The sequence below is a fragment of the Xiphophorus maculatus genome, chromosome 21, assembly GCF_002775205.1.
Source record: "Xiphophorus maculatus strain JP 163 A chromosome 21, X_maculatus-5.0-male, whole genome shotgun sequence".
NCBI classification, from domain to species: domain Eukaryota; kingdom Metazoa; phylum Chordata; class Actinopteri; order Cyprinodontiformes; family Poeciliidae; genus Xiphophorus; species Xiphophorus maculatus.
In genome coordinates, this window is record NC_036463.1 from 12,254,353 (window position 1) to 12,280,057 (window position 25,705).

General features: G+C 37.6%; 2 protein-coding genes across 3 annotated transcripts in view; both read left to right on the top strand.

Annotated features, from left to right (window-relative positions):
• kcnb2 (potassium voltage-gated channel subfamily B member 2) overlaps window positions 1–20,742 on the top strand; it is a 130,638-nt gene extending 109,896 nt beyond the window's left edge. For both annotated transcript variants that reach the window (XM_005797869.2, XM_023325820.1), the window contains exon 3: window positions 13,869–20,742. In XM_005797869.2, coding sequence (XP_005797926.1) covers window positions 13,869–15,791 — 1,923 coding nt within the window. In that variant the 3' untranslated portion in view covers window positions 15,792–20,742. The remainder of the gene's footprint in view (window positions 1–13,868) is intronic.
• A 363-nt stretch (window positions 20,743–21,105) lies between these two features.
• On the top strand, window positions 21,106–25,647 carry terf1 (telomeric repeat binding factor 1). Its single transcript, XM_005797919.3, has 9 exons — window positions 21,106–21,380; window positions 21,810–21,905; window positions 22,136–22,263; window positions 22,379–22,465; window positions 22,563–22,712; window positions 24,116–24,228; window positions 24,802–24,899; window positions 25,019–25,104; window positions 25,229–25,647. Exons 1-9 carry the CDS (start codon window positions 21,197–21,199, stop codon window positions 25,388–25,390), a joined length of 1,104 nt encoding a protein of 367 aa, XP_005797976.1. The 5' UTR covers window positions 21,106–21,196; the 3' UTR covers window positions 25,391–25,647.
• Window positions 25,648–25,705: the final 58 nt, after the last annotated feature.

Sequence of the window (25,705 nt, forward strand, 5' to 3'; positions counted from 1 at the left end):
AATCGCTGTGCTCTGCTGTGGAACAAAAGCAGTGAAACTCTCCATTATTACAGTTTCCTTATCAGCTCCCCCTGCTTGCCTTGACCACGAAACAGCATTGAGCTCAATTGCTCAGCCGTTTATACCACTTTTTTTTTTCATTGTCACATTTCTATTGTGTGTTGGCTGTTCTTTTGTGACTGACAACCACAGAGTATGATCCAGCATGAGTCATTACTAAAGTAAACATCAGTGCACATTGTGAAGGAGAGAACTACATGCATTGCTCTGAGCCAGAAGGGGTTGCCCCGGACTGAGATGATTGCTGAAATTTCTTAAAGGTGTATAATTTTGCAAGCGTACGTGCAAAAATTATTTTCAGAAGCAATGTCAGATCTCACTGGCAAGAGAAATACATTCTCCATGTGGTGACAGCTGCCTCCCAGACATGAGAATCAGGGATTTCATTCACAAGTTTCTATGGTTACGGCAACAAGCGTCAATATGTCACTGACACCATGTTTGCTAAGCAACCTTCTTTCACCTTCCATGGAAAAAGTTATGTATAAGTGATAAAACATAACTTAAATGAGATATAAGCCGGTGCAGAGCTCAAAGAGCTTGGGAATTAAAAAGTAACAACAAGACTGAGTGATCTCATAAACAGTGGCTCTGTTTATGCCACTCGTTTGTTTTTTGATTTTTCGTTGCCTTAGTGTTTGTTGTTGTAGCTGTCTGCTTTTTGAGAGTTTATTTAGTTGTTTAATCACCGGGCAGCTCGGGTGCTTGTCTCGTCTTCCCTCCCGCATCAGCCTCACTCATGAATATATTCATAAAACCATTGTGTGAGTGAATATCATTAGAAAGGAAACCGTATCATTAGTGTATTTGGTCCACATAAATCCTTTGCTTTGGGATCATGTTTTGGTATGATTCTTAGTACAGCAACAAAAAGACTAACTAGATCTTAGAGTGAGTTGTTGCACATGTTGTAAGTACGTTGTAAGAAGTAGGTCCTAAGTATGGTGTTGTGAGCTCTCTCCAGATACTTCCTCCCCTAGTCCACACATGTATATTAGCTTCATCAATCTCTTTAAGTTGCCCTTAAGTGTGACAATCCAAACGGTATCTTACATTTTCATGAAAATAGCTCAAAATAAAAATATGCAATGATTTTTAATTCAACCACATGAAAATGAAAGGCTACACAGAAGTCTCTGACTAACCTGACACTTCATGTCCTCAATAGTTCTATGTGTTATCACTACCAGCCACCCTTGCATTGCTTTGGAGTGGAATGCTTTATATTGTGCCGTCTGTCATTTTCTTGTGTCGTAATAAAAGTATCAGATCCTCTTAAAATGAGAGTAGCAGTTGCACAATTTTTGGATTTTTTTATTTTGCCTGGATGCATACTCCAGACTGTGCTTTTGTTTATGATTTTGGATTGCTGTGGCATATTTGTGTTGATAAAGCACTGAAAAATTTATTATAATGGTAAATCTCCTGAGACAGAGTTATTGCTTCACTTTTAAGAAGTTATCAACATTAGCATCTTTCTTGTAGTAGATAACTGGCTTAGGTACAAAAGTGTTTTACCTTAATATTTTATTGGAACTGCTTAAATATTGTGTTATTGATATCCACATGCAACAAGACGCAGGTGACAAAATTTGTTCCATATGGCATTTGAGGTATGAATTAGGCATTGGAGACAAGGAGAAAGTTGCATTTTATACTACTGCTCATTTGTCCTCTGAATGCTGTCCACTGACTGCTAATATTTTCATTAAATCTCTCTTCAAAAAATGCAAACTATCCCTTGAAGAAGGATTTTATTGTGACGAAATACCAAAGAGAACAAGTTCTATAAAGATAGATTTGAGATGGATGCTGTGAGGAATGCAAGGGATGCTGCCACTGAAAGAGTTCAGGGTTGTGCATTCTTTCTTTCATCTTTTTTGTTTATTCTCGATTTGGATTAGCTGAGTCCTCGGTGACCGCTATTTCCCAGCAGTCTGGAAACAAAGGGCTGGGGGGAAGGGCGAGAGGGAGAGAGATAGAGAGAAGTGTATATTTCATTTTCTGTGAGAAGGATAGAGGGTGTAACCAAGGGATTATCACTCCTTTTGTGTCAAAAACCTAGCAGGAAACCTTCAACCAACCTTCTTTTAGACACATATGGAGAGGAAGGAACAGCTCCCTCTAGTGGACAGAAGCTCAACTCATGGGACATTTGAGGAGTGACTGGTTCATTTTCAAACACTCTTAAAAGTAATTATAGATTTTGCATGTATAACAAGGTGTTAGAGGATGATGTTTCTGCTTCCACATTGTGCCATCATCCTGCTCCTCTATTGGCTCCTGCACAGGTCAGTAAAACTCTTAGCAAACCAGGAAAACCAATATTTAAATCTCAGAGCTTCTTTCCACTGGACTTGCGTTAGCAAGGAAAGGAAACATCTCCATGGTTACACAGCTTGAATCAGACAGTAAGGTGACACATAGTTATTGAAGATAACAGAGGAATTAGAAGGGGCACTCTTCTTTTTTCATCTGTTGAATTGGATGGTGTGCAGTTTAGAGAGAAAACATTCAAAGTGTACAAGCTATTAAAGACATTGCAGGAGAATTTGTAAAGTATGTCTCACTGTGTTTTGTGTGCATGTGTGCGCTCTTCTCTGTGCATATGTGTGTGGGAGGTGCAGGGAAGAGAACGCTTCTCCTCTGAGGTTTTCCCAGTTTTTATCTGTGAAGGAAAAGCACCCCGGAGATGTGACTCTTATTTGAGTTAATTTCTGGAAAGCACCCCTCACAAGGAAAAAAAAAAAAGAGGCACTTATGAGTATTTACCATGACTACCCCACCTTTCCATCCTCCCACAGCCTCCCAGGTTAGTTGGATGATGTTATCTGTAGACTCAGGGGTAAGACCACGAAGAGCTTGTAAGAAATCTTGCTCGTGTCGTTATCTGCATACATACAGGAACGCTCTGGAACTCCCCCGTAAGACATTTGCAGCGCTCAGAGCATCATAAATATTGAGACGTATGCGATGTGGGTTAGTTCGTCCTTCCTTGGGACTGAGAAAGTGTCGGTTATGGCATCTTCGGCGCAGGAGGGAGTAATTATACATAACCCTGCTGACTGCTCTCATTTTTTTCCCCTCTGTCACACATTGGAACACCCACACTTCTCTGCAGGAAAACGGATGAAAATTACTCAAAACATAAGAAAATTATTATTGTAATTAATTTGTTTTCTTCTGGTGTTATTGCTTCTGAGTATTGGTTTAATGATCTTTCATGCATTCCGAAGCACGTCTATAAGTACATTTATTGTTGGGCTTTTCTACTGCGGTAGGTGGCATGTGTCAAAGTAAGATCCACATGAAGGACAGCACACAAGATTTCCAAGAAGAACACAGCTTTGAAACCATATGACTATTGTCAATTGTGTCACCTGTCAGTGTTTTTGTTGTGGCCATATAGTTACATGTGTATGTGCATGTGCAAATGGTTATCTGTATAGCAGGGAAAGTAGTAGCTATAGTCTACTTTCAGTTCTCTCTTCTCAGAAGCATTTCTGAGGCTCATATAGGTTAATAAAGCTTCACGGCATGAGGGCTGAAGACTTGTTCTCCCTAGAAATGCACACTTGTACACATTCACTGGATTATTTTGCTCAAACACCCAGCAGTGAAAGGATATAGTTTAAATTGATGTCAACTGGGAATATTTATAGATGAAGTATAACTACTGTATCATGAGAAAGATTTATTGCAAAGCCAAGTTATTGGCAAAGCAGTTCCACTGCAGATGGTGGCAAGAGAACAGAAAGGAACCTTGAATTTATTCACTGAGTCACACTAAACTTTACAGTATCTTACTCTTATTTTTTTTTATATTTGTCAACTTTGTGTGAATATTCATGTTCCAACTTACCTTAACTTGCTGATGTGACACCTGAATTTCCCCACAGTGAGACAATAAAGGATATTTCTTTTCTATTCTGTTCTTTTCAATTGTATTATATTCTTTTCTTCTATTCTGTTTTATTTTTACTCTAAAGCATTAATGTTTACCATTGGGATTTTATTACACATTTATGTATTGTGCATAATAATAGAAAGTAAAGAAAACTGCACATTGATTTCGCAAGTTTTTGTAAAATAAAAGTATTACAGCGAGAGTATTAGGCACATAGTGCTACTTAGTACCACAATCAAGTTACTATTTTACCTTTTGCCAGTAGTGCAGCTAAAAACGTCAATCATACGAGGACTAATCACAATGCTAACTTTAAATTCTGTTTATTCTCTAAGTTAGTTGCATATTATATGTGGGAACATTCTGCTCCAATTTGAATAGGAAGAAGTTCTATAATTAATTAGCAAATTTGCTGAGAATGTGAAAGAAATAGCACCAGCACATTATTTTATGCATACTATTAACAGACTGTTGTTGACCTGTAATCAAATCTGTTCTTATAGCTTTATTGACTGAGAAAATCCGATTACAGAAGGAAAGTGATATATTACTGGATCTTCTTAAGGATGGGGCATGCTTGAGGTCTTTATTTTAGCTTCAAATGAAATCATTATAAGCATGATTATTTAGGAAATTCTGGATTTGGAGTCGAATCCAGCAGTATCTTTCTCCATTTTCATGCTATTCTTGGGGTGGTGATGTAAATCTGTTTTTCTTTTTTTTTTCAACTTGTCATGAAAACCCAACTGTACTTATTAAGGTACAATATTTGTGCATTTAGTAAGTGCAGAAAAAAAATAATTTGACTCTACACCAAATCTGGATTCAGAGATTTTAGAAATTACACTTACAGATGAACACAATGTTCTCTTGTTTATCCTAATTTGAATACTTGATATGTGATGAACTCGATAAACGTCTACATTTTCAATGTAGAGAGTGGCGTACATGCTAGACTCAGGAGGGAGGTTGTTTACACCCGCATGCTTGGTGTTAGAATTAAGGACATAACCATGATCCGTCTCTAGTTTTAGCAGAGAAATGCTTTCTGTAGTCTACCCTCGCTGCACCCAAGAAACTGTTTGCCTCTGGGTTATATTCACTACCTTCTCCGACTTGGCAGCAACGGCCACAGAGTCTCCCTGAAATTGTTTTGATGGAGTGCTCTGTAGCTCAAATATGTGAGTTCTGCATCACTGGGGATCTGGATCACAACTTAGTAATAAAAAAGAATTAAGTCTAACTGAGACTGATGCTGCTTGAGATGAATTTTAAGCACCCATAACTTATTTCTCATAATAATTATGCATAATAAATTTGGCATAGACAAAATCAATGTCCTGAAAAAAACATCTCTGTGTTTGGTTTTATTGATGTTAACATAGCTGCCAACTGCAGTCAGCTTTACCAGACAGAAAAGAACTGAAATTTTTTTCATCCTCTAGTTTAGTCCTCTTCAGATTTTCCACAAAAAATCTTACAGTCAAAGTTGTATTTATGATTAGAAGGCAATGACGGCAGCAGCTCAGAGGATTCATTTTCCTCTGTCTGCTCCTTCCAACACTTAAAAAAATCATTCTGATTTTCTTTCATTGTTGCCATTAGATTTAATTGGAGCTGATATTAGGAAGATTTAGGTGATGTGTCACATGAACTCACACGATAGCAGGTATTTTCAGTACATCTTGTCAACTAAGATGGGATTTTCTGCGTGTGATGTTTCTACCTGCTAATCACAGACTTGTCACCTGGGTCAAAAGCTACTCTAGATTGTAATGGAGCACCCTGCGCTAACACGATCTAACTGTTCGTACTTGTGTGGAGGCTTGTTTGTGTGAACGCCGAGAGATTAATGGATGCAGATTCTAAAAATATTGCATACAGCCCACTCTCTTTCATGCCTCTAACCAAAAGATATTTGTAATAGGTAGAGAATACACAGATCAGAGATTTGAAGTTGATTTCAGATATCCACTGCTTGTAAGATTTTGAACTATTTTAGTTGTTTACAGTTTTTGGGAAATATAAAAGAAAAATATATATTTAAAAGTACAGCATGGAAATCATATTTCTATTTATTACAACAATACAAAAAGAGAAGTCACCATATTTATAATTTTGGAAGATGTACATTCATACCCAAAACCTGAAAACTGCTGACATTTCTAGATCCATCATATACATAAGAGAAGTGGAAAGCTCAAAAGAACAAAACACCTTTCTGTCCTGTTATCGACTCTAAAAGAATACAAGACATGTCTCAATATGGAGAAAGTGCAGCTTTCTTTTAAAAATCAGTTTACATCTCTGTGCTGCCTCCCTGATGCTAAAGATAGCCCAGACTGTGTGAAAACAGCAATCTACTCCAAAGAATTTAGAACCTTGTCCCGCGTAATGTGGTACATTCACTGATCGGACAAAGATTAAAGTTTTGAGTTTCTCACCAGCTGGTCACCTGTCAATATTGATCTGTCTTTAAACAAATGGTCCCAAACCACAATTTCGCTACTTGTCTCTACTTTCTCCTCTTGTCTCTAGTATCTTACGTGTAAGCAACAAACAAACATTTCTTCTTATTATATAAAAATTTACTTGAGCGTCGTGGAAGGATTTTAAAGAGGATTTTGGAAAGCATGCAAACAATGTGTATTTTGTATGTTGCATTTGATGTTTATTGGAGTTATTAAATAATTTTTTTTTTTTATTAGCAAAAATGCTAAAAGCTTCATAAATGCATCTTCTTTTTTATTATTCTCTGCTTACACCTGCCATGTTGTGGCTAAAACAAACTGCCTCTGCTCTGTGGTAACTGAAGGCACAGGTATCATGTAAGCAGATGAGAAGTGCTTATTGATTAGGGCTCCTCATATGCTGTCGACCCACTCGACCATTTTAATTTGAGCTGCTGAATTATTCTCACACTCGGTCTAAAACATTAGTTAAATCTGTCTGGTTTCTGTTAGCATTCAGCAAAGATAATATTGAAGCACCAGAAAGGATTTGCGCTTTGATCAATAAACCATGCCAAACCGGTTGCTTTGCACAGTTTTGAGCCCCCCAAACACACACTATGGAGACAGACCCTCAAACTTCAATCACAACATGACAATGCTGCTAACTACGGTTCCCAAGTGCATAATATAATCTATTTGACGGATGGCAAAATAAATATCAAGTGACAGAGTATTGTGAATCTGTGTTATGCTGCGACAGATGGGTTACATCCTCAGCAATTACTGGCTGCGCTGCTGTTAAAGGTACAAAATTGTCTCAATAATTTACTTGAAGTAAGAATTAATTGTCTTGCACCTTACTCCCCCAGGAGTCTCCAAAGATAGTATGGCAGATGGATCCTGCAATGGCTTCATTTGATTTGAGTTTTTCATTTTAAACTCTCTGGGACAAGCTAACATTAATATTGTTCCAGTTACTTATTAGCTTGATTTTATTAATTTTTTTTATTAGAAGTATTGTCCCAGGGCAGCTGTAGCTTCAGTGTACAAGTACAGGCCATTGAAGCTAATTTACGTGGATGATTTTTAGCCAACTTTGTCCAGCTCTTTATGAAAGCAATTATTTTATCCGCTGACTATCAGCTTTATAATTGAGCACTAAATTGCAATGGTTGTGGCATCCTTCCAAACCTCTCTGAAGCTCAGAGAATCTGCTAATAAAATAGTTGATATCAACTTGATACAACTACCCAGTTCTGTTTCCCTCGCTTTCTTACCATGTGTGTAAAGTATTTGGAAAGAAGCTACAGTAAAGGCCCTTGGCCAGCAGAATCTTGACATAGTGGGACAGAAAGACAAGGAGTTCTTCCCCTCTTTGTCATTGATTAATATCGGCTCACTTTAAGGGATACATGCAAGTCATACTCAAACTATCCGTGCTTTGTAAGCCTTGCTTTAAGGATGAGTCAGGTTCCTGAAAAAAAATGACGTATTTGCTCAGTGCTATCAGTAATTGTTAGTAATGGCTTATATTAGACATGGGATTCATACATTGCTATTTTTGGATACTTTGAAACTTTTTCCACATTGTTGAGCCAGTGAAGATGCCAATGACATCTTCTGTTTTTCTCTGAAGCCTGACCTGCTGATTGTAATAGATAGGTGGAACATCACAAACTCTATAAATGAACATGTTATAGTAAATGGCCTGTACTTGTACATTGAAGCTACAGCTGCCCTGGGACAATACTTCTAATTAAAAAAATGTATAAAATCAAGCTAATAAGTAATAAGAAATGACATATCAAGTATTTTGAACATCTCCTGATAGCCTGGTCTGTTTTCTAGGATTGCTTATCCACTTTGATGGAGATAGACTGTAGTGACAGACATTTATCCCCGCAATTCAAATCAATTCATTCTGTTATTGCATATAATGCTGCCAAATAACTAACAGAAATTCTGTCATCCCATTTGTGTAAACTTAGGGTATTAATAAAACAAGTAAACTTAGCAAATGTTGACTTTGTCAGGATGAAACATGCAGGTTCTTTAAAAGAGGTAGTTTCAAATCCAACATAGATTATCCCCATTTATTATTACTGCCTCTAATAACATGCCTGTCATTGATGGGTACATTAACCCACTATATTGTGCTTTGCTCAGTATTTAGTAATTTATTGTGTACCTTGGAACGTGTAGAATTCAGCTTTCAATGAAAAGTATTTGAATCTATTTTTTATCTCTGTGTAATCTGCTTTACTGTAAAGAAATAGTCTGAACACAGACATTGACAGGTGCTCAGTAAGTAGAATAACAAGATAACGGACCTTCAAAACAAAAGCACGTCATCTTTGAATCAGTCAAAAATTCAACATCATTTAGTGTTAACACATTTGTACTAGTTTTCTTATTCATAATCCTATTGGATATTCATCATGTATTTTCATCATAATTAACCACAGCTCACAGTTTTTTACATGTTTAGCTAACTGTAATAAAAAGTAAAGGTGTTAAAAGTTGAAGTTTTAACTTTGACTTAACAATTTGGAAAGTTAACCTTCAGCTGGTTAACTTACTGGATCATAAAGTAGACTAGAGAGCATGTATCCAGTGATACATGAATGGAGATTTTAGACTTCCAGTCCAAGTCGTACCTCAAGAGAAAATAATTAATTTTGTTTAGTAAGCAGAAAATTACTAATCATGCAGACCCACAGCTGTGCATGGTTTGACAATGCCATCACACTAGAAGAGATAGTCTCAGAAGTAATGAAATACCACAGTGGTCCTGGGATCAATCTTCATTAGCATAGCCATAATCACTCGGATTGATTCTCCAGCAAAAACAATTATCATACCTGAAGAATGAGTCGATTTGTCCAGCACAAACTGAAGATGCAAGTGCCCAGAGGGGAGAGTGTGGACTTCAGAGGTGGATCATGGTCCATAAGAGGTCTGAGAACGGGCATAGTATCTATAGGGGCTCTTTGCTCAGCTTCCAGAATCTGATGTGTACACAATCGATTACATTACCAGAGGTGGCAGATGGATCATCGGTGTGATGCAGTTTATTTTCTTTCTCACGACTTTTCCTCATCCTGGCAGAGAAGGAGGCAGGGAAGATGCTGCAAGAAGTGAATTGTAAAGGCGACCACTGCTCTGTCACTAATGACAGGACACTTATAGAGGAATTAGTGCTGCTATTGACCTCGTCTTTGAAGAGGAAGGAGAGGAATGATACTTGCCATTTGAGGATTCGTGATTAGAGATGACAGGTGGTTGAAAAGGTTGTGAAGATACACTTGAGAGGGCTCTTAGCACAGCGGCTTTTGCGTGTTTTCCCTTCCAGATCACTACACTTTCTCTTAACACTTTTTAAGAAGCTGAGGGATAGTGCTAACAGCATCATGAAGACAGCTTATGGTGATGGTGGCTAAATCAGATCCACTCCTTATCCAGTACATGTGAAAATGTTTAATTCTCATATCTGACAGAGATTTTCAGAATGTTTTACAAAACAAAAAGAATCAGGAAAGGCTTGTGTGCATTCATATTTTTACAGTTCTTTACTCTGAAACTCCTAAATGAAAGTGGAATGAATTTTAGGGCGATTGTATCTTGCCCCACAAAACCAAAACCAAAGTTTTGTGCTTTTCTTCTGCAAAGACAGTCCTGGCATTCTCTTTAGCTGTTCTAATCTAAACTACAGCGCTTATATCAGAGGATATTTATTCGGTAGAATTGTGTAGTCACAGTACAGATGCATACAATGTCTTTTAGGTTTTACTTTAAAAATCATCTTGGAAATCTTTTTCCTTCCATCTCACGATTGTCTCCTAATTTGATTACATTACATTTGTGTTTGCAACATGACAACATTTACAGTTTTGCAAGGGACCTTTTCAAACAGCTGCCTAAAGCAGAATATTTGAGCCGCCTCTCCGCTGTTTGAGATATCTGTGTTTTACAAAACGCTCAAGAGTAAAAGAGTAAAGTATTAAGGGAAGTCATCAGATTGTTGTGTAAAACTAAGCCATGTGACTTGCAAAAAAAACTCCCTCTCTGTGTCCATCTGTCTTCTGCCTCATATTTTAAATCTCAATGTAACCCAGCTCTCCGTGCAAAGCAGTCTCTGCTGCGGTGCAGTAGGTGGAGAGGAAGTGCAGCGGCTAAAGTGGTCATGGACAATTAAGGCACGGTGCACACAACCTAATCATCTGAGAACATTTCCATTCCGTTTAAGCCAATCAGGTCTCATGACCAGCCTGTTCTCGACCTTACTGTGACTTGTCCCTCTCACCATGAGAGGAACATTTCAGAGACAGAGTGGGAAAGAGACTTTAATCCGAGTTACGTCTTTATTAGAGAAAAATAAGCATGATGAATTAATTTAGGGTGATCCCTTGGTTGGTGTTAGTTAGTGGAAAACACAAAAGAGTTGCATAGAAATCAAAACGTTGTTTTACTCTTTGAACTCCTGGCAAGAAAATAACGGCACAGATTATGAAGTTCAATCAAATATCTAATATCTTCCTCCGTCTCCTCTCTCTTTCAGCCCTCATCCTGCAGGTCACCCTCAGGCCGAGTGACTTTGCTGGTCTCGTTTTTTTTTTTCTTTTTAATCCACCACGCACGCCATTTGATGCTATTCTTAATGCTGCAGCACATGCAAATCAAGGGGTGGGGGACGGGAAGGAGACTGAGTAATTGATCCTCTTAACTACTCCCACTCAGTTACAGCACAGGTTAATGCAAGTCACCTCAGGACTGTTCATCCCCACGCTCCAGCGGCAATTGGCATATCGGTGAGAAAAAGGGGTGCATATGTGTGACAGATGAGTCCCTAGGCGGCCCACACCTGGTCATGCTGCACTTTTAAATGTCCCCTGTGAAGCTTTTATTAGTAGAGATCATAAAGACAAGCAGGTCTCTCGGAAATGAGTGCTTTAATATACTGCTAACACATTATGTGAAAAATCTGCATTGTGAGCATGTATGATTTTACCCAGAATGTTTCCTGCTTGTATTTTTTTCTCCGTATTTAGAAACACCCGTGAAGGCCATCTGAGTAACTTGGCAACCAGACATGAGCTTCTAACGAGCTTGCCAAAAAGTTTCAGGGGGCTGTGGACGTGAGCCGTGTCCTTACCATGACTCCACATTTTTTTCTTCAGCTCTGTGCCAGCGTTGCCTGGTTTGCCTCTTTTAGCTGCTAATTGGTTTAACCTAATCAGGACCAGCATTTAGTGATAACACTTCCTCTGCTGAGCCATCATGCTGACTTTTCTACACAGTGCCTTGCGAAAGCTATTCATATGCCTGAACTAATGCAGCCAGAAATCTTGTGATGTTTTCAGATTCTGCAAAGGGGCAGAACACTTCTCTGAAAAGCCTGGTAACTATCTATAAAAAATAATAGACTTAAGCACATAATGTTTAGGCAGATTTATTTGTACATGGGATGCTTTTACATTTGTATTGTTGTTGAATGATATTTAGTGGCACCCAAATCAAGGTGGTTGAATACATATTCAAGTTAATTTATGTTTTTTAAATGTCGTAAATTTGTATGCCTTTTTTTTTTAATGATTTTCACACTTGGGGGCTCCTTTTGGTTTTGATCTATCACATAAATACTCCAGTGAAATAAAGCTGAAGATTGTGGTTGTCATGCGGTAAAATGACTAAAAAGATTAAGGTGTATGAGTATTATTATTAAGACATTGAATTTTTTATTCTTTACTTCATTTGAGAGAAGACATTTACCATTCTTGGTTCATTTCACTGGATAGTTGAAATATCTTAGAAATGTCTGGTTTGGAAACGTTCTAAAATCCTTAAGCTTCCACTTATATTAGAATTTAATAGTAGCTAATTTAATGAATTCTCAAAGGAGATTATGTAATTGTCTCAAGAGTTCTGAGCATAAATTTATGTAGGATCATCTGTGTGTTCTGCAGCTAAATGTGGTTTGTGATTTGTATTCAGGGTGACATGACTGAGGCTCTTCAATCTCTCTCCATTAGACTTTAATAGGTTTTATATTGCACAGGTCACAGAGGACTTTGCACAAAAGCATGCAAATTTTTCCATGTGGTGGATTTTAGTAGAAGTTATACTACAGTGCTTCCTTACTGTAGAATGGAAACTTTTCACCTTTGGGGGTCTGGATAGAGAGACCAGCAGAGATGAGTTAAAAGAAAAATGGATGTCAACTAATCCCTGTGGCTTGACAAGTAGTCGGGTATAAAGCAGAGCTCTGAATGAAAAATTCAGCTTGTCTCATATGATGTGACATTCAAAAGCAATTCTCCTCCGCCACTTGATTGCTCATTTTATATATCTCAAACACTAGACAAGACATCTGAGGCCAGCTTTAATCAATCGCTGTCAATAAATCCCAGTATAGATAAGTGCTGCCACTTAATCTCACCCCATGCCGACCTCTAGGCCAGATGTTCTTAGCTTTTGTGAGCCCACAATGAAGAATGGTTGTCTGATAAATGATTTCAGATGTCAAGTGTGCAGTTTCTTTTTTTAAATTGAAACAAGAAACATTACTGTGGCCGGCAGGAGTTTAAAAGATTATTGTGGGTTTATTCTACCGTCGCAAACAAAATTTCTCTGAATAGACGTAGAAATGATAACATTGCCCACTGTCAAAGTAGTGTGACTGAAAAGATGCCAACTGATCTCTACATGTGGCTGGAGAAAAGGTTAATTTAGTTACTTATTGATTTCAGTGCTTTACAGTTTACTAAAGTTTAACTAACATTAGTGGATATGAACTTGTACTGTCTATTTCTTGGCCATGTACTGACTATGCAGCAGTTTGCATTCAACAGGATGACATTTTATTCATTCTTTGACCATTTCAAAGTGTCTTTTCATATTTATCTTACAGTATACCGTAAGCAATTGTGCTTATGTTCAGGAAGGCATTTTCATTTAATCATGAGTCATAATTTGTCACATTTTATAATTGGCAGTGGGCACGCAGGTGGATCAGAACCAAAATAAATCAAAATAGACTAACACAGTTATCAGACACAATTAAAACGTTTAGGGCAATAGGTTGAGATTTTTGTATGTATCATGGATTCTCCATCTGTATTCAGGAATGCCTCCAAGGTGTCTTTCAAGCAAAGACATGCTCCATTACATTCACATCATTCACTCTTAAGACATTCAAGCTTTCTTTATGCTTCTTTTTTTCCTGTCTATTAATGCAAAGCAGCTTCCTCTGATTGTGAATGCTATTGTGATCTGCTGAATCATAAAATGTTGACTGTGAGAGATAAAGTCAAAGACTGCAGAGCTATTTTGGCTGATTAACTGAGTTTGATGTGTTTATTTCTTTAATCTTCTTTAATGTATTCTCTTTTTGTAAGAATTTGGTGAATGGATTTATTTACATTTTATCTCGTTTTCCTCTCTCATTTCAGATTCTCGCCATAATATCAATCCTCTTTATCGTTCTGTCCACCATCGCCTTGTCTCTCAACACCTTACCAGAGCTCCAGGTCATGGACGAGTTTGGTCAAGCCAATGATAACCCTCAGCTGGCCCATGTGGAGGCTGTTTGCATCGCATGGTTCACCATGGAATACCTCCTACGCTTCCTGTCCTCGCCGAACAAGTGGAAGTTCTTTAAAGGCCCACTGAATGTCATTGATCTGCTGGCCATCCTGCCCTACTATGTCACCATCTTCCTAACAGAATCCAACAAGAGTGTGTTACAGTTCCAAAATGTGCGCCGTGTAGTACAAATATTCAGAATCATGAGAATATTGAGAATCTTGAAGTTGGCCAGACACTCTACAGGGCTCCAGTCTCTAGGGTTCACTTTGAGAAGGAGCTACAACGAGCTGGGCTTGCTTATATTATTTCTTGCCATGGGCATCATGATATTTTCCAGTTTGGTGTTCTTTGCTGAGAAAGATGAAGATGCCACCAAATTCACAAGTATTCCTGCCTCATTCTGGTGGGCCACCATTACAATGACTACCGTGGGCTATGGGGATATTTACCCACAGACTTTACTTGGAAAGATCGTTGGTGGACTCTGCTGTATTGCAGGGGTTCTAGTCATTGCCCTACCAATCCCTATCATTGTCAACAACTTCTCAGAATTTTATAAGGAGCAGAAGAGGCAAGAGAAAGCCATCAAGAGGAGGGAGGCATTGGAGAGAGCCAAGAGGAATGGCAGCATCGTATCAATGAACCTAAAAGATGCCTTTGCTCGTAGTATGGAAATATTGGATGTGGTGGTAGAGAAAGGAGAGGACAAAACTTCCCTGGACAATCATCTTACACCAAGCCGTTTGGGTAGCTCCACCAGGCACGCCACTTCTGAGAGCAGTCTCAGATCTCCAGACAAACGAAACCCAGAGTTAGGACCTCAAAGCTCACCCCATGGTATAACCATCACCACCACTGGAAGTCAGCATCGGATAAGCAGGACCCCACAGCACCTTAGCGTTCAGAAACTGGAGGAAATGTACAACCAGATGACCAAGTCTCAATCCTTCACGAATCTGAGTTCCATGAGCACTCTGAGCACAACTATGACTGTCCCTGGATCGCCAAAGAAATCTCTCAGCCCTGACTCTACATTAAAGGAAGAGGTGCTACTTGAAATGAGGGAAGTCAGGGATTCTTTGAAAGACAATGTAGCCAGCTGTCCAGCAGAGTGCATAAACCAGGGCTTCAACCAGGCTGGTGATGATTATGGGTTATATGAGATCAGACACACCACAATTCCACCGCTTTTGAATTTTAGCCACTTGAGGTGTACTGGTAATGACTTCTATGAATCTCACAACCCATGTGATGGATCAGATTTACATACAGAGGAAGGAAAACGCTTTAACAGTGCTGCGGAGATAACCCAAAGCTCTCCATCTGAAAATAATCCTCCAAAAATAAAAGGGTTGAAGACTAACTTCAGCAAATCCTCGAATGAAGGTCCTATTACTCCGCCTAGCACCACCTCTCCTGGAGATATTAGCTCAAGTGTCCTGGGAGATGAGACCCCAACGGGAGAGACGTCACCACTTATTCCCAGTTCGGAAGAGCTTATCCCAGTCACATTAGAGGGCCCCTGCAGCTTCTCCCCTAAGAAACTATTGGTAGACACCCCACCTGGTGATGAAGATCAGTCCACAGACAACCACGAGGAGAAACAACTTATGGAGGAGGCTGGCGCTGCAGTTGCACCCTTGTCACCCAAAACAGCAGCACAAAATTGCTCCCAAGGCAACAACCCAGGTGGACACAAAGTAGAGAATCACATATTTACATCATCTGACATCCACCTGATACCTGGAGATGGCAGCCTCTCTCCAACCTGTGAAACAAGCATGTGAGCAACAGGGAAAGCTAGACCTAAAACAACCTCAGCCCTGGCATGTGGGGGAGCAGTAGAAAAAGGCTTGGTGCAGTCTGACAGAAAGATACTTTTGCATGGCATGACAAGTTCTCTTTTACTTGTGTTGTTGTGTATTGCTGAATCGGAAACTGCAGTTCTTTGTGCAGTTTTGAGAGTGACGCTGGAGTAAACAGTGAGTTCAATGAGACAAAAAAGAGGCTCTGGAGGTATGGGGAATTTGTTGTCTAATGCAGACACAAGTTCTCCCAACGTAAAAAAAAAATCCTCTTTTTTTGCAAGGGAAATGCACAGACAGACTTATCTGTACAAAGCATGCATTTAAACAAAGACAGATATTTTATGGTGCTTAGTTTGCTGAAAGCACTCCACTGTACATACAACAACATGCAAGGCAATGACAATGCAAAGGACAGAAGGTACAAACATTTGTAATGTGAAAAAGGATGTGGTGGATTGAATCAACAGCCATGAGAGTGGGTGTTGGCATCGTAGCGATCTATATTTAAAATACAAAAGAAAAAAAAACATATCATTACCTGATGTGGAAATGCAAAGTGCTCCCATGATGAACCCTGTAATGTTTTTTTTTCTTTTCTCTTAGTGCAAATGATGTTTCAACCTGTAATACTGAGAATATTGCTTTGGGTTTTCATAGCACCTTTTCAGCTTTTAGTTTTGTAATCATCCAGATATCCAGTCTCTACATTCAAGTCACCTCTATTCACCTAAAGCACATAACCCCTATACTGCAGATGCCAAATATGTATATAACCAGTAAAACTGGAAACACAGAAAACAATTTTTATGCAGGATCATCAGTAGGGGACCAGTTTTAGATTCTGTCCTAATCACTTCTAAGAATTGTATTCACTCTCTGACAACAGATTATATACATCTTTAAGTAGACTTAAGAATCAATAGAATATAAATTTTGTAGGATTAGACATCACAAAATAAAAAAAAATCATATAAGAATTTTTCAGAAAAAATGTCAATAATACAGATAAATGCTTAAATATTAATAGAGATGCATTATAAAATTGGCTGTTGACTGAAACCACATTATTTCTAACTTTTAAGTATTTTTTGAGTAGCGAATACCTCATACCAAGTGCTACTGGGATCAAGGAAAAGAACACTATTTGGTGTTAAAGCTGTAATTGGAAAATACTCAGTTACTTGAGAGTGAAGTCAAAGAAAGCCAATAGATGAAGGAAGCTCTTTAAAAAAAACTGTACTCTCTGTGATATGTCCAGAGATGGCGACAATTCTTTTAGGCTGCTGCAAAGGAGTCAGAGAGAGAGTTAAACTTGAGCAGATAACAGAAAGATTGAACAGAGCACTTCGGGTGCTCTGTTTTATTGTTTGAACTTTCAGCCTGTCTGTCATGGAACATTTGATTTAGAAAAGTTGGCAGTTTTTCAAAACTAAAAATCTCAATTACCCAAGGAATACACACATAATATGGTGTTTTATAAATGCTAACTGCACTAGTCGCTAATCTAAAGACAACTTAAAATGTCATTTTCACAATCCTTTTGGCTTTGCTTTAAAAAAATTGTAAAACCCTGTTTTATTGCGACTGCTCTCTGACATAGCAGTGTGCCGTTGCCTCTGCTTAAAAAAAAAAAACAATGACTGACAGTAGGAAAGATAGAAAAGTATATTTTGACTGCTGTTCTTATATTATCTTATAATATCTTATAGAGAAATCAGAATCAGCTAAAATTGGTATGGGCAGGTCAAAAAACAGAGTTTGGAAGTTGACAACATATTTCCGAGGATTGCATCACTAAATATTAGTATTTATGCCAATTTATAGGATATTGACTATAACATAAAGTAACAGTATTCTTCCTAATACCAATGGACCAAATTAAGCACACTTACATGCTTTTATCTATCTCAGCTGCATCATATCATCTATTTAAAACATCTTATAACTAGAGTTGTATTTGTTGCTTATGGTTCATTTAACTGCATTGAGTACATTGTCTTACCTCCCCTGCATCCTAATGTCTCCTGCAACTTTAGCCGATCTAGCTGATCGGTTTATGCCATTTTTTTTCCTCATTATTTATTTGTGGTGTTTTAGACTGTAATTTATTATGTTTTTCAGTCAACCTTAAACCCAATGGAGTTCTTTTTTCTCTCTTTTTGTCTCTTGTCTTCTCACGATTGTTTTACACTGACTGAAAATATCTGTTGATGTTGCCTTTGATTGCATTTTTTTTTTTTTTTTTTTTTTTGCTAGAAGCATGTACATTGTCTCGATGTGTCTGTATGAGTGAGTTTGAGCCGCACAAATCTGAATTGCAGTGAGAGGAAGGACATGGGTGAGTTGTTAGTTTTATTTTAATTTTTTCTTTCCTATTTATGATCACCATGTCTTTGGGGGGGTTTTTTCACAGAAAGTTGTGGAATGTGCAATACCGCATACTGCAATCTATGCAGGCCAAGAATTGTGGCACTTTATTTTCTGTCAATGGGAATTTGTAAGTGTACAGGCAGAAATTACCTGTATTTTTCAAATGCTTTATCTTTAATACGGTGGTGAAACACTGCTGCAGCTACCAGAATCTATCAAAAACAATGCAAATGGGAATTAAAGTTTTGATTTTATATTATACACATAAATTGCTGTCACAAGCACCTTAATGCCAGGTATCAACACACCTCAAATTTTAATATTTGTGGGTAGATGGATCCAAATTGACCACCAGGGCCTTTTATATAGCTGTTCAAATAATAATAATAACCTGATCTAATTTTAGTCGCCACAAGCAGTATTTTGTGTTTTTTGTGAATTAAGAATGATTCTATTTTTTCTAAACCAAAAAAACGGAGCATGACCACAATTTCCTGCCATATGGTGGTTGAAATGATGCCCACCTTTTCATAAGACCTCTGTTTATGAGAAGGCAGCAAGTCATTTGCTTTGTTCATATAGCACTGTACAGAAAATTCTAATTTTATAGGAGAAATCAGGTCTTTATGTAACAGATACAAGTAATGTTATTGAGTTCTCAGGTTTTCTATAAATCTCTGATGTTCTCATTGGATAAATGATTTGTTGTTTGTGTTGTTTTCTTTTTCTTTTTAACAACTAGTGTCAAACTCTCTATTTCTGTACTTTTTCAAAGTCAAATTAATGTCAATGTCCTGGCTGCTATATAATGGAGCCACAATATGTATCCCTCGTCATGGATAATTCTGTGCAGCACATTGAATATTCATCTCCATTAGCCTTCAGTGATGAGCAAAGGAGTGACAATGAGTGTCTATAGCCATCCATCATATTGCAGTGCCTTGCAAAAGTGGATATGTCTTTTGAATTTTTTCAAAATAAAATTTAAGATTACAGCCACAAACTTCAGTATATTTGTCTACAATATGATATCCAGTGATTAAATGCTGTCCACCTGTGTGTAATTCAGTCTCGGTATAAGTCCAATAATTCTATGAAGGCCTCAAAGGTTTATTAAGATAATACTAGCAAACAAACTGCCTCATGAAGACCAAGGAACAAAGCATATAGGTCAGGGTGAGAAGCTTAGAGCAAAGTTGGTTTCAAAAAAGCGATATTCCAAAGCTTTGCAATATTTGAAAATTTCATGGCGCACTATTCAATCCATTATCTTAAAACAGAAAGAGCAAGACACAGTTAGGCAGAGACCATTAATCAGAGAAGGATCCAAGGGTCCCATGGTAACTCTGGAGGATCTGCAGAGATCCACATTTTAATTATTTTTTGTGAACTGTAAGTCCATGCTTTCGTTCTGCTTTACCTTCATGCAACACTTTGTGTTGCTACATAAATTCACCTAAAATATATTGCGGTTTGTGGTTGCAATGTGCTCAAATGTGAAAAGATTCAAGGAGTGTGAATACTTTTGTGGTGCACTGTACATTGTCTACTGTTCCATTCTCTACAGCTTTACAGACTTTGGCCACCTGGTGTGACTCAGCAAAGGCAATCACCGGGTTAAAGAAAAGCCGTGTAGAGGAAGCAAAAGTGTCCTGTTAAATGTTTTTGAAAACCATTTCAATCGGTGATTTCTTTTTTGCATATCCTTTTTTTTTTTTCAACCTGTATGCCCAACGTAGCATAATCTGACTCAGTATTCAGAGATTTGCAAGACCTCATGGAGTTATCTTTGTGAATTCAATGATGCATCATTGGAGACTTGGATGTTTCTGGTTCCCTCCGATGTCAAATCCACGGTCAGTGTTGGTTGTTTTTGTTGTTTTCTTTTATGAATGAAGGTTTGATGACAACCCTCATGTTGAAGCTCCTTAATTCTGTACCTATGCTCCCTCCCCCCACCCCCCTTCACCTCCTGTTTGTGATAATCATGTGTCTGTGTTAGCCCTGAATAATCCTTCATTATAACAGAGTAGAGAAACAAAGGGAGTTGGATTGATCGGTTATATCCTAGTGGAATAAAATTTCTGTGGAGAGGAATTCTGCAGGCTGACAGCGAAAAGACCATGCTCCGTCTTAGTGTCTCATAACAGCACATTGATTAGTGATGCTGTACAGAGTGGAAATGATGTCTTTATTTTCTCTGAGAGAATGTTTGTTGTCTGTGTCGATCACTTGTGCTTGCCAAGCCGTCCTCCCCAAAAATGCATAAAGCAACATTGTTTTGTTCTTATGTATGTGTATATTATGCCTCTTACATTATTATTTTTTTATTTGTCTTTCTCCGTTCAGCTTTGAGATGACATTATCATTAGACGTATTCTGAGCTACAGACTGTTTCTGTACAAAGTGACATCTTTGTATGCATGTTGTAGTCCAAGCAATTATGTGACCATAGAACAGTTTGTTATGGTACATGTTTGTCAACATTTCTGTAGCCCATTGTTCCCCATTACATCTACTAGCATTATGCAGAATAACAAATAAATGTGTATATATATTACGTGTTTTGTGTTTGCTTTTCTATAACTAAGCAGATGTTTGTGCACTGCATCTGCATATTAGAGATTGTTGCATCATTTTACTGATACCAGATATTTACATACACTGCATAAAAATATGCATGCCCTTTTTCCCTTACTATCTTTAATTAAATGAAGCTAAATGTTCTTGTCTTAGATCAGCTGGATTGCCACGGTTGTTTTTGCACAGCATTTTTTTTTGTTGCTTCCTTCAAGTTTACATACACTACAATTAGTGTATTTAGGCTAAAATAATTTGAGAAAGCTGAGACATGTCATGACTTTAGAAGAAATGAAGAATATGTTGCTTGGTGCTGTTCATCCCAGACGCCAGAGGTCGCTGTAATCCTTTATGTTCAGTTGTTTTGGCTCATAAATGAGCGCGCGCGGAAACTCGTCTACAAACGTCAAGAAATAAATAAACAACAAACAACAATGGAGTGTGAAATTAAAGAGGAACTCGCCTCAAAGTCATCGAGTACAGATGATAGTGTCAGCTTTCCTCATGTCACCGCCGTCGCCTCAGGATGGATGCTGGACTTCATGTTTGTGAGTTTATGTCGAAGCTTCAAAGAAGGAAACTTTGATGAATTTAACGAAACTCTGTCCGTTTTTGAAGGTGAGTAATCCAACAAAGTGACCGATTATCCAGTGGAAAGTAGCTACCTACGTCAAAGCGCTCTGCTTGCACCAAGTTGGAAGATTTTAGGACAGCTTCCTAGATTTCTTCGTTACTTTTGAAGCGATTTCTGACTTTTTGAGACGACTAACTTCACTTCACTGTTGTTCCGCTGCGTGAAGTGACCGAAATAAGATTTACTACTATTGTTATATTAAAAAAAAAGAAAACATATTTATCTTGGGGCTTATTTGAGGGAAACGTTATACATTAAACTGCTTTTTTTGTTGAAAATGTTTGTGTGCTTTATTGTGTATACCCATGTAAAAATACCCATGTATTGTGTTGTAATATTGGAAGATCTTAAAAAGTAGGTTCTATGAGTCAGTGAACTGTAGTGTGAATTTATATGTTTTTGTTTATTCCCAGCTCTTTTTCAGAGTAAATCTCTTAAAGCAGATGCCCATAATGAAAAATCCTTGATATGTGCGTTTCTAGCAAGAGTAATGCACGGAAAGCACCTGGGTGAGTTGCTCCAAACTTAGTTTAACTATTGCATTGCTGTTGTAAAGCAGAACCACTCTGCCAATATTAGGATTGTCACTTACTCATGAGAAATATCTTGTAGATGAAGACACAATTTCATTATGCAAATGTTCGTCAGACAAAAAAAATGTAAATGAGAAAGCAAAAGACTACAGGTTCAATATTAAGCTTCTTTTTCTGCTCTTCTGAATGTTCCCCACTTTCCCCAGATGTCCTGTTTGAAAAAGATGAACATGTAATGCCTCTGATGTCTGCTGCCACTGTTTGGTCGAGCCTGGAAAACGTAGTGGAAGATGAAGGCTTATTCAAAGAGATTACCATTCTCCTGTTTGTCCAGGTACTGTCTCTGTCTTTTCAAGGACTGCTTCCCGTTAAACTTATAATATTTGAGGACAACAATTGATTTTCTGGGTGGGTTTGGGCATAAACGACACCCTTTGCCTTGTTTCTAGGCTGTGGCCGTCTGCCTGGAGAAAGGCCAGAGGTCTTCTGCCTCCTCGGTCCTCAAGTGGTTTGAAAAAAGACACACATGCCCTCGGGTCTGTATGTCCAGTTGCTTTTCTTTGTCACTTTTTATCCTAAGATAACTGTTGTTTTTTTTATTATTATTCTTAACAACAACTTTTTCTGAACCAGAACTTGGGAATTAAACTCTCGACTATCGTCACAAAAGCTGATACGTACCACCCAGTAATCATGAGCTTCAGCTACAACCGCCTCCTGGAGACCATACACTCCTTCTTGGATAACTACTTGAAAAAGAATCCATGTGATTTCCTCCTCAAGGTGAGATCTCATTAAGCTTAGGTGCCTTATATGTCTTATTTGCTGCCAATTTCCCTTCTACGTCCCTCCAGCATGTAGAGCTTCTAGTGTGAAGTACATGTGTGCATGGTAACGCTAAATGTTCAATAATTCTGATGTTTACGTGGGAAATTGGCCTGAAAAGGAAACGTGTAAATAATAAACTTATTCAAAAGGATGAAAATGACCTGAGTTAGGATATTAGGGTGTTGGAACTCTGGAGAAAACAAGCAGCTTTATCAAGATTTAGATTTTATTTTAATCAGTTCTAGTTCACTGGAGTGAAGGAAGCAATATTTCAGAAAAGCAGAGCACGTCCTGTATTCTACTGTAGCAGGGAAGTTTTTTTTTTCTAGCAGTGCATGTGTAAAATTAATTTGAACAGACAAGGATGTGTTGATGAACCCGAAAAGCATGTAATTTTTTTCATGGGATGTTTTGATTTCAAAATGTAATTGGTAAACAGATCCTATACAAGAAAGCCATTCCAGCTGTCAGTTTTTATTTTGTCATTATTTCTTCTTATTATTATTAGGTTTTCTCACTATATATTAACAGTAATATTAATGGGCCTTTTTTTTCTAATGTTTGTGGTTCTCATAAAAAAAACTTTTATTTAGTGCAGAATCATTAAAAAAAAGCACAATTTAACTGTGATAATAGGGCCTAACCTCTGAATGCAGCAGCATTTTTTTTTGTTTCCTGTACAAAAAAAATTACTCAGCTACAAAGTGTGTAAGGAATTAACATCAAGAATGGACTTAGTAGTTCTAGCTGCTTGACTTAAATTTCCAGTATTCTGGTTGAAGAAATCATACAAAACTTGTGGAATAGTTCTTCACACTTATTAGATAAAAGCTGCAATTGTTGATCGTAATGCACACTTGCAGCAAAACGCTCCTTATAAGCACAAATACTGCACCTGCTAACAACTCCTAAGCATAGTGGAGGTAGGTGATGATTTGGGTTTGATTTTTGGTCACAGGATCTGAGCAGAGTAAGATAATGATGATAGTGCTGACAGTGTTAACATAAAAAAGCGTTTGAAAACCCATTGTTATTGTATTTTCATGTTTTTAATATATATTTTTTTCAATTAAAAATGTTTTCCTTTTTATTTATTTAAAGTTATTTCTATATTTCAAAGATTTGACATTTTTCATATTTTCTTTTTCATAAATGCATTACAGATTTAAGAATTTAAGTGAATAATCTTTTTGTGCATTAGTGACTTTTACTTAGAATGTTTTTTTTTCGATAATATTGGAGCAGGTGGGAAGATTTCTAGAAAGTCACTAATGAAATACATTTAGGTACAGAATGATTTTGTCCATCAATATCAATGAATGCATGCATCTTAAAGAATGTTTATGTTTCTCATTCAGACAGCTACAGGTTTTGTCCAATCTTCCCGAAACATGCTGGATTCGGAGCCTGTGGAGTTACAAGACAGCACTGTCTCAGAAAAGCAAAGTGAAACAACACAGAAGAATAAAAAGTATGAAAAATGATTTCTCATATACACTTGAGCTCCAAATTATTCCGAATTAAAACATTAGAGGGAGCTAAAGTTTGGGGTTATGGCACAGAGACCTTTCAGGCTCAAACCCATGGATGGACTTCATTGAATAAAGGGGGTTAAATAAATACAATCGAAAAGCACATAAAACACTTTTTAGCAACAACACAAAGCTTTTGATTGCTGTAATGGCAAAAGCTTCTCATCTTACAGCAAAAGGTATGAATCATTACTTAAGTGCCACTTTTTGCTAAAATTGTCCCTCTGGACTTGTCATATTATCTTTTGAGAGATGTCAGACTTCTGATTTCCCATCAGAAACAAACTTGTAGAGTAATTTTAAATGTTCCAGGGACATGAATCATTTTAAACTGTAATTGTTTTGATTACAATTTTCAAAGAAAATTTCATCTTAGTACATTATGCTGTTTTCGTCTTCATTTTTTCCACAACGAAAAGGGGGCATTTTAGACCTTCCAAGTTGCATCGGCTACTGCAATGTATTTCACATGTCAGTGAAAATAATCTGTAAAATCTGTGACACTTCAACAGAACAAAACGCAAACTGCTCTCTACTAAACTTACCGAGGCATGGTCACCTGATACCACGAAAAAGCTGTTTGTTTCTCTGACGCGACTCTCTGGCAGTGGTAAGACGCATCATACTTCTGTTTTTGTCTGACTAACAATAATGATAATTGTGTAAAATGTTTCCAGTACTGTTATGAGCTTGACCAAAGCTAAAGACTTTTTAACCTCCCACCATCAGAGGTGTGTCACCTGACGGCGAGGAAGAACGTAGAAACCTCCACATTGCAAAATAGTGAAAAGTACATGGAAAAGAAAACACGAAAGGCAAGTTGAGTCGCAAAACAAATTGTATGTTTTAGATTAATTTAATTAAAATTAAAATTGTTTGCTTGTTTAAGTTAAATTCATTTCTAGGAAGAAAAGGTGCTGAGTATGTGTTGTTGTTTAGAAATGGACTGCCCAGCTGGACAAATACCTTCGGGACGGGGTCAAACGTCACGGGCAGGGGAACTGGTCTCGAATCTTACTGGATTATGACTTTGAGGGACGCACTGGCACCATGCTGAAAGACCGCTGGAGAGTTCTGCTAAGGAATCACAAAGTCGGCTGAAAAGGCAGCTTCCAACCTCTTGTTTTATCTGGGATAATGAAGCAGTTTGTACATAAAACTACCCACTGATGAGAAATTTATTTTTCTTTATTTATGTAAGAAAATGCTATTTTGTTTGCTTACTTTTGTCCCACACTAGTGTTGTAAATTTGTAAAATTGTAAAGCTATAGGATTTTACCGCTTCCCCAATTTCAATTTACATCACAAGAGGGCGCCAAAGACAAAAATAGTACCTTTAAATTAGTTTTACAATAAAATTGAAAGTATATAGTTGCTTTTTTTAAAAATCATTTATGTTGTTTTTTGCAGACATG